Source organism: Montipora capricornis, chromosome 10 (assembly GCF_036669925.1).
Source record: "Montipora capricornis isolate CH-2021 chromosome 10, ASM3666992v2, whole genome shotgun sequence".
NCBI classification, from domain to species: domain Eukaryota; kingdom Metazoa; phylum Cnidaria; class Anthozoa; order Scleractinia; family Acroporidae; genus Montipora; species Montipora capricornis.
In genome coordinates this window covers 46,811,971-46,825,234 of record NC_090892.1, presented here as the reverse complement: position 1 = coordinate 46,825,234, position 13,264 = coordinate 46,811,971, and the positions used below count along the sequence as shown (strand labels likewise).

General features: G+C 37.4%; 2 protein-coding genes across 2 annotated transcripts in view; one reads left to right on the top strand and one right to left on the bottom strand.

Moving 5' to 3' along the window:
• The window catches only part of LOC138019008 (uncharacterized), a 15,188-nt gene extending 12,669 nt beyond the window's left edge, over window positions 1-2,519 (top strand). Inside the window, exon 10 of the mRNA XM_068865675.1 lies at window positions 294-2,519. The gene's annotated coding sequence lies outside the window, so the exon portion shown is untranslated. The remainder of the gene's footprint in view (window positions 1-293) is intronic.
• Window positions 1-12,996, bottom strand: part of LOC138019007 (b(0,+)-type amino acid transporter 1-like) — a 13,641-nt gene extending 645 nt beyond the window's left edge. Inside the window, exons 1-10 of the mRNA XM_068865674.1 lie at window positions 12,342-12,996; window positions 9,911-10,036; window positions 8,882-8,981; window positions 8,390-8,434; window positions 7,870-7,993; window positions 7,436-7,539; window positions 3,891-3,987; window positions 3,614-3,769; window positions 3,028-3,205; window positions 1-1,800 (exon numbers count right to left, since the gene is read on the bottom strand). The exon at window positions 1-1,800 is cut by the window's left edge and continues 645 nt beyond it. Of these exons, the coding sequence (XP_068721775.1) occupies window positions 1,724-1,800; window positions 3,028-3,205; window positions 3,614-3,769; window positions 3,891-3,987; window positions 7,436-7,539; window positions 7,870-7,993; window positions 8,390-8,434; window positions 8,882-8,981; window positions 9,911-10,036; window positions 12,342-12,900 (1,566 nt within the window). The 5' untranslated portion in view covers window positions 12,901-12,996 and the 3' untranslated portion in view covers window positions 1-1,723. The remainder of the gene's footprint in view (window positions 1,801-3,027; window positions 3,206-3,613; window positions 3,770-3,890; window positions 3,988-7,435; window positions 7,540-7,869; window positions 7,994-8,389; window positions 8,435-8,881; window positions 8,982-9,910; window positions 10,037-12,341) is intronic.
• Between the last annotated feature and the right edge of the window lie 268 nt (window positions 12,997-13,264).

Below are 13,264 nucleotides of genomic sequence, written 5' to 3'. Positions count from 1 at the left end.
AAAAAAAGGTCACGTGACAAATTGCTGCAAAAAGGCCTACTGAATAGCACTAACTCAACATTTTGAAACTGCAATTTAGACAGCTCAAGGAGTCATTTGACAAGTTGGATTTTATCCTAACACGAGCTGAGAATCTCTATTTACAATCTGATCTTAAAATAAATGGTAAATTTGCTGCAGGGCCTTGATAAACTTAAAAACTGATACAGGAACATTTATTCCCCCAAAGAGATCACCTTTCATGGCTTCAAAAAGAATCATTTGTCTCAACAATATTATCGTTCCTTCTGTAGGTACTGTAGCAGAGATTATGTCAAACAAAACAACTCCAAATAACAGTCTAATCCCAAGCGGACAAAAAGACAATGCTCTCCGGTACCTGCAGAAAGATCTCAGGATTCTAAGAGAATGCTGCTTGGTTTGAGCTAGCCCTTAGTGTGCATTGTCTGACACAAATACCCATTTAACTTCTGCCTAAGTATATGCTAACATTCAACTACAACTCACAACAAAGGGACCATTCGTAGCAGCTGGGCACAGGGCCCGCTATAAAAATGCTCTCAAAAATATCTTCAAACTACCTTATGTAATTTCAGTGAAAGGACTGCTGTCATATAAGTAAATTATTGTTGTCCAATTTACATTATTTTGAATTCTTTGAATGTAAGAATGCGATTAAAAAAAATGTCCAACCTGAACATAAGATGTTATCAACCCCTGAACGTAAGACTATACCAATCCATGTGCCCAGCTGCTATGAATGATCTCAACAAAGATTGAATCAATTCTGAATTGCAAGGCACATGCAATGGAAAAGATATGCCAGCCAGGAGTTGAGAAGGCTCCAGTATTAAATTTTTGTGCAAAGTAGTAAAGGGAATATGAAATTTGTTTGCAGTGCACCACTGAAAACCCTTCATAAAGCAATACTATAGTCGATATATGAAAATCAAGTTTGTCAAAATGATTGCAAGTAGAATGTAACAAAATAAATATTACTAGGGCCTAATGTTTCCCTTTCTACTGGATAATTGAAGCTGATAGAGTTCTAGAACTATGAAATCAGGTAGTAGTAATTGTGCCTGTTGCTATGACAATACACAAGTTAACCTGTTGTTGAAAGTTCCATTGTCCCTGAACCATGTTTTTACGGTGCTCAGTGCACAACTTCAAAAATGCAAGTTTAGGAAATGTAAAAAAGCTGAATGTTGAATTTGAAATACAAATACCAATCTATTATTTCAATGGATTTTCAAATGAAAATAAAATGGCAAAGAATCATCTGACATGTGCAAGTTTTGGTAGCAATGTTGCATCATGGGATGCATACCATGGTCAGTCACAGATGAACAAATACTTTTCACAAATATTATATTTGCTTGAATTGCATTATGTTTAACTTCTAAAAATATGTTTCTCATCAACATGATGTTCATCAACAAAGTGGTATTATTACATTTAGAGGTAAAATAAAAAAATGTATTATCAAGTTAACAATAAGAAGATCACGAGGTTTGTTATCAATGTTTACATCTCAGAGTATGTCAGGTGCATCTCTTGGGAAAAGCATAGACATTATAATTATGTGACCCATACAACGTGGCAAACTTTTTGCTTACTTGTGAAGATTTTTCTAAAAGAATATTATATGCCATTGACTTTTCAAAGTAGGGCTACAATGATAAAGGCTTCTGTAGAGCAGGTTGTTGCAAATTATTATTATTTACACTTCGACTGGCAGCGTTTCTGGATCCTCAAAGGCCATGTTGCCCACTCTCTGACACCATACCGTAAATTTATCTGATGTAGAGGATAAAAAACAAAACATTAAAAGGAAACACTTAAAAACTTGGCCACAGAAACTTATGGCAAATTCTAGACAACTTTCAGATAATTTGACAATAATCATTTTTGAGATACAACAATCAATGGCAGCACATGGATCAACAGAAAACTTGGACAATGTTACGATAAAATTCAGTACGAAATCCTAAAAAACTGTCTTGACTGCTGTTTTACCACAGGTGAACCAGGCTCTGCAAGTGGGAGTTTAAATAGTAATAATTATTGTGAGGGAGCGATTTCTGCAGAACAGTATTACATTATGTAGTACTTGGAAGGGTACTTATGTCAGATATGTCAAATAACGCCGAAATCGTGTTGCACACATTAGAAATAATTACTAGAAGACATGTGCTAAGTTTGGAGGCCATTTTATTGTCATTTATTCCGAGACTACGGTGCAGAAATTACTCCCTTGCAAAGACTGTATCACCTGTGGTTTTATGGGTGGAACTTGGACAAACATTGTCACATCTCTTCTAAAACGCTGTGTATGTGAAGACGTCCTTATCAGAGTGCTTAATGTTATGAAGATTTTTATCTTTCCACATAAAGATAAAACTCTTCAAAACTTGCAAAACTGTTGCTAATGACACTGGCTTCTTGTCTCTACTTACATTTTTGGTTTAATGTTTCAGTTTAACAGCTGTTATTAATAAAATTATTACATGATAAAATATCCTTTCCTTAAATGGCACCCAATAATTTGTTATTCTTTGGTTTGGTGCTAATAAAACAAAATATGGACAAAATTCTAAGGAACATTAACCCTATTCACACCTCAAACGCCCTAGGATACCCCCCTTAGAAAGAGTAAAATTGTCTGGTGTTAGAAAGAGTAAAATCTTTAGACCGTATTCCAAAATGGCCGTCATTTAAATATTCTTTTGTTTTTATTCAAATTAGCCCTTGAAGTCTCGTTCTTGAGCTGAAAATTCAAAAGAATATTTTGCCTTGAACGAGGCATCAAGGTCTAAATTTTCAATAAAAACAAAAAAATATCTAACTGGCGGTCATTTTGGAATAAGGTGTATTGAGTGTCACTCTCAGGGGTCAATGGGTTATTACCCGTAAATTATTTTGGTCCCATTTATCATTGCCCATGATAAATATACATGCAACATCGTTAGAACTCAGTACACTGCACAGCATTGCATGAAAGTTGAGCTTGAGAAGCCAACTTACCGGTAGCGTTCAGGATAAATTTCGGTGCATGGTTGCTGACAACAAATAGCCAGTAAAAAGGTAGGCCTGCCAAGACTATTGCTAGAGCAATCATAGATCCTTTGGGATCAGTTGTAATTGGAGCGACAACCAGGTAAATAGAAGCCAACACCATGACAATTGGAACAACAATAAAGATCTGCAAGGCAGCAACAGAAAATTATTTCATGGCATCTGAAACTGCGAGTCAACTTTAAAGATCACGAAAGCAACCTGAAGGTACACGTAGGTCCTCGCTTATGCATTTAGCTGGAAATAAATACACAAACAGCTTATCACTTTTTCACAGCAGATCTTTCAGGAGACTATGCAGAGGCTGTCGTTGTCCTTGGAAATAATTTTATAACATATCGAAATATCTTCATGAAGATAGACCCAAACATCAGGTTTTTGGTTGACAAGTTTTGAAACGAAGAAGAATGTTATTACAAAGTAGACAAAAGTGAACCTTGTGTTTTTTTCGTTATCAGCACATTACTAACAAATGTTATAAAAGTAAAGAAATATCCAGTAATAAATGCTGGGAGCGAGGATCCCTTTATCATACCTTGTAAGGCCTTGCCACATTTGCCTGGGTTCGTCTCAGCCACAATAGGGCGGCGAATGTTGCACCATAAAACAACCACGCTGCAAAACTGAAGAAATCCACCAAAGTGGTAAAGCTGCTTGCTTCAGGAATCAACATGAGCACAGAGACTATAGTCTGTGAGTACGAAAGATAAATCTTGGTTAGAATTAATGAAGGTTTGTGCTGAAAGGAAAAGTTCAAGATTTTTTTTTAAACTTATGTTTAACTTAATATCGTACAAAGTGCTACCACTTGCCGTGAAGAAAAGTGATGGAAGAGGTGTAAACCTTTTGACATTAATCATTGCAAGAAGACGAGGCATGAGGCCATCTCTGGCAGCAACATACACCAACCTGGGCAGCACATAAAATGTAATAAAATTATTAATCTACAAAATTGAAATAAATAATTTTTAAGTGCCCCAACATGACAAACCTTTACCGGTAAGTCTCTTTAGAAGGAGCAGGGGCACCTTTGGATATAAAAAAAGGGACACAGTTTGCCAACTTTATAGTTTAAGATAGTCATCAAAAAATGAATGTTGAAAAAATTCAAGCTCTGTATTATTTCCTCAACCCCAGCCCCTGAGCAAAAGAAAATGCTAGTTTATGAAGTGAACAACACTTGCAACATACAGTCATGGTAATGAATCTGATCCATCAACACACCGACTGTTGGTCGACATTAATTAACATAAATTATGTTGAGTTAAGATTAAGAAACGGTCCAGATAAGAACGATAGCAACAACGGCCACGAACATGTTGGAATTCAATTGGTATGCAAAAAGGTGATAACTTTTCTATTGTCTGTACTTACTTCTGATTGGCTTAAACAGCAAAAGGTTAACAAAACTTCATAAACAGTTTTATATTCATCCTTACTTTCCAACCATCTTCCATCTTTCATCTGGTCTCAGTTAAAAAAAAATTCCACAGAAATCGTATGTGGGGAACATTTACGTAAAATTGTAAACGTTACTTGGCTTTTGTTTTCAACTCTTGTGATTGGTCAAAATCTTTTAACACAAAAAAACACCCTTTCAAAGTGGGCTGTAAATGAATTTTATGGCGTTAACTGCCTTCCTGTAGCTTTATGCATTCTCTGTGTAAAAATGATAAGATTCCTATGTGGGGAAAGCCCAGTTGCCGCATAACAAAGGAAATTGCTATCCACCTTACACGGATCATTACTTAATCCTTTCAGTTTCAGTGCCAAGGGTGGCGTTACTAAACACAGGAACGGAACATGCCGGAATGAGGCGGAATGAACAAAAATGGTACCAGGATATACCAAAACGAGCCCGAATGACATCGGAGTGAGGCGGAATGACACACAAATATGCCAGAACAAGGCGGAATGACTCTGGAATAAAACCGAATGACACTGGAATGAGGCAGAATGACAACAGTATAAGGTAGAATAAACCAGAAGGACATCAGAATCAAGCTGATTAGCGTGGACCGGAATGACAAGGAACAAAAAGTAATTTTATCATCCTAGACTGTGAATGAATAAATGTTGCAGAATAGAGAGATGGACAAAAAAAAAATACATTAAGGGGAAGTAACAAGGCTTGGAACGAGTCACGGTATGTTCTCACAATTCTTCATGTAAATATATTATCAACGATTGATCTTTTTTCTGTGCTTCTGACTTCTTTCTTCAAACAAGGAAACACTGCGTTCAGGTTCGATGGCATTATTGCCAACAATAGGGAAGAGAAAAAGAGTCTTCTGGCCGTTTGCGTGAATCAATTTCTGTATATCTCCATCATGTGTGGGTCGTGGGAAGCAGGCAAGCATCAATGGTAATTAGTTTGTGGTTCGCTGAACTTGATTTTGATTGGCCAATACACAATTGACCTGTCAGAATGAAATAAAAATGTTCACGGGTTTTCTGACTTGCACAGTGAAAGCCGCCTCTGAGATCCATAGACAGAAACAATTAGAATAACAATGTTTTTCTTGCTACTGTACTTGTTCACAAAAAAAATGTTACTTCCCCAAGAAATAATTGTTCATTTAGCGACGGATATACCTATCAAATTTTTCTCGTGATTGACGCGTTCCAAATGTTAGAAAAGGCAAAAACACATGCAATTCCCTTAGGGAATCACGTGACATAACAAAAACTGACTAAAACAACTGAAAATCGATCGGCGCTCACTAAAATACCAAATTCTGGCATTTTCAGGTTCATTCCGGTATATTCTGCTTTATTTGTTTAGTAACGCCCAAGTAAAATCTATAAGTGTCATTCTTGGGAGTGAAAGAGATAGACAACTTAGTAAAGGTAGTACTTTAGTTAATTAAACCCTGAACTGGCCAAAACCGGCTACTGCCTTACTCTGTCTAACGACAGACTATTTTACTGGGCAATGGGGAAGTCCCCCAGGAGTCAATGGGTTAAATAAATAATTGTATAACCTTTATAACAACCTATGGGATGACTATAGTAAAAGACATTATTACATAACCAAGCAACTTATATTTAAAGTAGGTGTAATCAAATCGATTGATCAATCCTTTTTTTTTCCCCATGAGAGAGGGTACGGAAAAAAAAAAGCCTCTTGGAGCAGAGTAGCTAGAGAACCAGCAAGTGCAACCTGCATATGGTGACAAATCGGGGAACTGATCTCAAACTGGAATTGTGTATTAAGTAGATAACTAAAGTATTCAACTAAAGGAAACCCACTCTAAAATAGAAGTTGTTTTTCATTAAGTAAGCTCCCAAATTTGATAGTTTTCCCAAACATCGATAAATAACTACTTTCATTGACAAGTAACAGAGTGTATGTATTGTCTTCTCAACCGTGAACTCGACCCACAGAAAAAAAAAACCCATTAACGTTTGCTACAATTTTTGTGTTAAGACAACAAAAACTTGTGTAAGGATGTAATTATTTCATTTTGTTGAAAATTACACTGTTCTGTACAAACGAATACCGGAGTCTTCATAACGAATTTATTTTCAAAGCTATATGTACGTTTACTTGATAAAATTAATGTCTCTTTCATTTTACTGGTGCTAAAAATATACTTCACAATTTGTGTTACAAATTAAACGCTGAAGACTGGTGTGCAGTTACAAAAATATAACAGTGACAATTTACGTGAAGTTGTTCAAATATATTAAATAAGTCAAAACTGTCTACTCTTTGTACAAGCTTGCAACTAAGCTTGCAACTAAGGAATCACTTTGTTTAACATTTGAAAGAAAAACGAAAATCAAAGAAAATAAAATACCTGCACAGTTAGTTTGAGGTAGATAAGTGACATAAACATATGACACCGACTGATCGATTGCCCAACATAAAATTATTTGTTTCCCATGGACAAACATTACGTTTGTTACATTTTCTTTTTCTTTAAATGTTTTGCAAACTATTAGAAGTATCCTTCGTTATCATTCAATTCCACCTCTCACTTGAGCTTGTTCAAGTATTAAAATTTGAATCCAGACCTTCTCATTGGCATACAAAAATTTAAACACGAGTATATTTTCTGTTGTGTCCAATCGATTTGATAACAATTTTTTGCCTTTCACCTCGCATTCCACGTGTAGTACATTCAATACCTTGCCAAAATGTTTTGCCTATGGTCGCCTGGCCACAAAATCAAATGCGTTGTGATTCCGTTCCTTGCAACGATGACAAGGCCCACACTGGCACCCCTCCCCAAACACACATTTAAAAAATCTCCCAGATTTTGGGAGACAGGTGACCAGCCCCAACCAGGGTCTCTTCTCAACGACAATGGAGACTCTAGGAACAAGGGTGTATTCCAGAAAGCATCACTACCTGCCACTGGTGAAGAGAAGTCCATTCACTGCTCCAAACGTTGAACAAGCCACAAAGACAGGGATAATCCAATGGACTGGTCCAAGGTAAAGTTTGCCAACGCTCTATGAATAAATGTATGAATAATTAATGAACTTAAAAATAGCATCATTACTAACAATGAATATAACCATTGTAGTTCACACAGCTCTCACTTTGGAAACAGTTTTGACAACGAAAATACTAACTTTCAACTTTCAACCCTAACTAGAAGGTTTTTTGCAGTTAAGGCAGAAACAAGAAACTGGGCAAGAAGTTTCACTTGGAACTTCCTATGCACCTGTTTTCAACAGGAAATGAAAAGAATCCCTTCTGTTACGTTGCACTTCTTTTGTGTTGGTGTTAATTCAAGCATTTATGGTTAATGTACAGTTGTACTTCAATGCTCTACTCACCACGGCTACTGCCTCAGAACTCAAAATCCCCGCTTTCCCAAGGACTGTGATATAAGCCACATTCACCACTAGGTAACACACAGTTGTTAGAGAAAGACCAATGGTTATAGCTCTTGGCATATCCCTGAAATATAAGGGAGGAATATCAGGCCAGTTCACAGCTAGATTTGCATGCACATATAATCAACTTAGCTTACGGACTAAAGTGTCTAATTTTATGGTTTAATTGGGTTTAGGTTTTTGCATGCATGATGTGTTCACGAGTACGTAAGTTGTTTTAGTAAAGTTTCTAGCTGAATTATTTCAAGCTGCATGATCTTCATATTGAAAAATCATACTTTTTTTGCATTTTGGTTAGCGAGAGGTTTCAGGAGATGTACTTATGGTTTACTTATGATTTACTTTATGGTGTACTTATGATGTACTTATGGTTTCAGGAGATGTACAGTACAACCTCTATTGTTTCTGTATGATTCAACACATATGTCTGTCACTGAGCCCTTATGCATTCATCACTTACCTTTCAGGGTGCTTCATTTCCTCTGTGCAGTAATTGAGGTTGTTCCTATAAGAAAGGGTAGGTAAGGTAAAGTCTGCATACAAGCCAAGTGGCCCATCAGGCCGGAGCTTATCCCTGTTTCCAGGGCATGAAGCGAGTACTAGGAGTATTTCTACTCCCCCCTGGATGGAGAGAGGCACCGTGGGGGTAAAGTGTCTTGCCCAAGAACACAACACAATGTTCCCAGCCAGGACCTGAACCCAGACCATTCGCTCTGGAGTCAAGCATACTAATCATGAGGCCACCGTGCCTCATATAAGAAAGGATACTCCTAGTTCAGCACAAAAGCTGCCCAGAATCTGTAGATTAAAAGCACACTATGCATTATTAGCCAAAGCACCAAGACTGATTGTTACCTTTTAAATGCTTCTGTTTGAAAAGAAATTTGATGTTTGTACTGCATGACAGGACGTTTGTTTGTCAAATTATATACATTGCATCATTAGCACTCACCAGCCATCATAGGCCCACAGACCCAGGTAAAATGCCATCCCAATCTTTCCAATGTCTGTAGTAGACCCTTTAAAACTGTCCTTGAAGTTCCCTGTCTTTCCTGTGGGGAAAAAAAACCAACAACAAAACAGTGTGAGATATAAATTTTCATTTTTGTTTTTGTCCAGAACTCCACTGCTTCACAATATTTACTAGCCCCAATGGCTAATGGAAGCTCAAAATCCACTAGCCAAAACTGAAATTTCACTAGCCTGTGGCTAGTTGGCTACTGTTAGTGTCAAGCCCTGTTTCTTGACACCAGTGCTGTTGTTAATGTTTAAGAGAAATAGATGGACTACACACTATGAAAATTAAAGCTACAAGCTTGTGAAAGGGATAATTTGTGATGCCTTAAGCCTGGTTTTCACTAGGGATGCAAGCACAAGTACAAGAAGCTTAAAATGCTAGTGAAAACCAACCACAGCAACCGCCATTTTGTTCAAATGCTCAGATGCAGGGAATCTAGAATTAGTGCTTTAATTGGCCAGATGCAACAAATTTCCTTACGCATATGCTGTGTTTTGTTTTCACATGACGCAACTGAACGCAAGCATAAGCTCTAGCACAAGGGGGAAAAAAAATTTGTTCCTTGTTCTTGCGTCACTAGTTAAAACCAGGCTTGATAACATTGGCATGCATCTCTAGACATCTCTATTAAAATTCAGTCCAAAACAAAAGGCATCATCTCAAGGCTCTGGGGAATAAATGTAAGGAATTGTATGAGTTTATTCCCCAGTGCCTTGAGATGATGCCTTTTGTTTTGTACTTAATTTTAATATATGAGCAAATGAGATCACAACTGTGTTGAACCTGTAGTTATAACTCAGGCCATTTGGCCTGGTCCTGCAACCACCATTTAAGCACTTAGGAAATATAGCTTTACTACATTTTGCAGGGCTTCACAATACTCAACTGCAACCCTAATAAATTGTCTGCATTTTATCAGATTTCCTAAACAAAAGCATTGATACTCCTTATCTCTTTGAGTACCTTTTCCAAGTTCCACAAAGCCAATGATCGTAATCATCAAAATGCACAAAAGCTTTGCATATGTGAAGATATCTTGAATTCTCGTGGCCCACTTGACACTCCAGCAGTTGATAGCAGTAAGTATCACTGAAAAACAAAATAATAAAAGAGGATCATAGCCTCACTTGATTTCATATCTGGAGTTCATATATGATCCAATTCATATAACATTTCATCGTTGATTAATTCCTCACGGGAACATTGGAACCCACAAATGACCAGCTCCCAACGTCAGTGGCTTCATAGCTCAGTTGGTTAGAGCGTCGCACCAGTAGCGTGAGGTCACAGGTTCAAACCTCATTGAAGTCCTGAATTTTTCAGGCTTCTTTATGCAATTGCAAAAATTGCGTTCATAACTGCGAGGATCATAGCTTCACTTGATAAATACCAGCTGTCAGATATCATCTGAAGTGTTTCGATTACAAGACTGCTGATTCTTCCACAGTTCATCAGCAAAACAAAACTCCTTATATCTGCAACATTGTGGCAACAGTTCACAGATGGCACACACCAATTCCGTGGGTGGGGGGGGGGGGGGGGTGATTACACTGTAGGTCTGTGTTAGGGTTAATAGTTATTACTATCCCTTCTATGTCAGTTCAGCTTCATATTTTTCAGTCAATTTCTCTTGATTGTGAGCCAAACACAATTACTAACTTAACAGGTGTGCATCTTGAGTGATAATTATAGAAGGAACAGCTAGCAGTCTCTTGTAACAGTTGCATCCTGAAAACAACTTTTTCCATGAAAACTACACAATATACAGTAAGTTAGAAATATTTATTATAAGTTTATCTGCTTTTCTTAAGCATTTTTCATTTGATTGATTCCTGGTAAAAATTGTGCAGTGTGTTTTTAATAAGGGAACCGCATTAGACTGGGAAGAAAATGTTAATGGGGGAAGCCTTAAAATATTGGCTGATTATAAAAATTATTTACATCATCTTGTCACAATTGACACCATTTGGTATAAGTCATTTTATAACTTTAGCATTGTTCTTTTTTGGGTGCAATTTAGCAAAATGTCACAGGAAAAAAATTACATTAAAAGTCTCTTGTGAAGGCCATATACTGAAGTAGATATTTGCCCATGGGGAGTTCTCCCTGCAGCTAAACTTGAAGTGTGAAGAAAGACTGGTTAATGTAATTAACCCTTTGACTTAGCATTTTACTCTGTCTAACGCCAGACGATTTTACTGGTCAATGGGGAACCCCTGGGAGTCAATGGGTTAAACCCATTAACAGCAAAAGCAGCCCAGGTCTCATAAGCAATGTCATCCTACTTTGAATACATAAACCATCTGAATAATGTGAACAATAGATTTGTCTTGTTGCCTGTGTGCCATTAAACGCAACCCAAATTCTCATGTTAAATAACATTTCATCTGTTCAAACTCAGTGACAGTTCTTGATGAGAAAATTGACCAGCTATTTCCAATAAGGGTGTCAATGTCGGCAGCTTAAGGTAGCACAAAAAAGGGAATATTGACCCCAAGATTAAAAATAGTGGGTTTCACTTCCTTAAACCAATTAAACCAATATTTTTTAGCCAATTGTTTGAAATTTAATGTAAGACAGAATTGGCTTTATAATCTATAGCTATTAGAAAGGAAAAATGTCGGTTTTGGCAAAACATTTACACTCGCTTTCTACCTTGTTATCTTCTAAAAATGCAAATGACTTGCAGATTGAAAATTAGGATGCCTAATGGAAGTAAATGAATTTGTGGGTTTTTTTTTTACCACTAAAAAATTCAATGAATTTCCTACGGAAATAAACGGTTATTTCCGTATCGATATCATCCTGTTTTTCTCAAAGTCGTTTTTCTTGGACATATTTTTGGTAGCTTATTTCCATAACTACAGCACGTGTACTAGGGAATGTCGTCGCCTGACGCAATCGCTAAGAACGCGTGCCGCTCGCTTTGTAGTAATTATGGAGGCAAACACATACGAGATACCATTCGATAGAAAATTGATCGTTGTTTCTTGGGAGTTACCGAAATAAAACGTTAATAAGTATTTTCAAGAGCGATGAAATTGAAATGATCTATCTTTATTTCGACGACTGGTTTAAAATTGAAAACATAATAAAACAGAAAGCACGTGCTCCCACATGAAAAGATAAAAGATGAACAACCAGTTCGCACCCATTTTTTTTTTCGCATAAAAAAATCATTTGTTGTAATCACCATTGAGTTTACAAATAACTCCCGCCAAAAGAAAGGATTGGTTTTATCCACGTTTTTACCCGTTCTCACCCCATGTTTATTGTACAAATTATTTTAAACTTGCTTTTTTTCGCTTGGTACATCAAGAGGTATATTAAACAAAAGACTTGAACTGATTATTTGGCTTCTTTAGAGATGGGAAGAGAAAGAGTTGAAACTTACCGAGGCACGAGCAAGCCAAGAGCTTCACCAAGTACGTCGGGGCTTCACAATCTGGGTAAAATGGCTTAGAAACATATTCGGCGAAGGTCAACGCTATGATCGCACCTGAAGCCGGCCGGATGATCAAGACTGATGTCCAAGTAAAAAGAAAGGCAGGAATTCGACCAAATGCTTCCATAAGATAGGCATATTCACCGCCTGATTTCTTGATAAAAGTTCCCAACTCAGCATAACAGAGACTACCGAACAAACCGATCAACCCGCATCCTAGCCAGATAAGCAGCGAAGCGCCGATCGAATTGGTTTCCTCGAGGATGCTAGTAGGCGAAACGAAGATACCCGAGCCGATTACTGTGCCGACAATAAGGCCGATCCCATTGATAAGGGTGACGTTCTTCTTAAGTTGTATTCTTTCGGAGTTTTCTCCTTTCTCTTCGTCCGCCAAGAAAGGCTCTTCTGCCTTGTCCATCGAATTCGACTGGTTTAAACTTTCGCTAGACGTAGACTCATTTGCTAACTTCTCCCCAATGTCATCATTAAGAACAGGAACTGGAGGCATGGTTGATGAAGAGGCCGGACTGCTCCGTAGTGAAGTTCTTCTTTACCCGTCGAGAGCGCGAATTCAAAACAAGTCAATGAATGAAATTTCCGCGCTTTTCGCGGTGTCGCACATGAAAAAACAGTGATTGTGATTGGTCAAGACACCCGCCAAAAGAACATAAACCAATTAAATTTGACTTTATTTTGGCGCGAGAATATAATTTGAAAATTGCATCACTTGGATGCACATGAGAAGCGCACGTGTACCAAATATAGTTCAAGTTCCAGCTGCAAACAAAAGGCAAGAAGACTTGAATTTTTAATATGGTTCGCCCACAAATAGGAACCACGTTTACCCCTATTTGACCGATTTATACTAATTA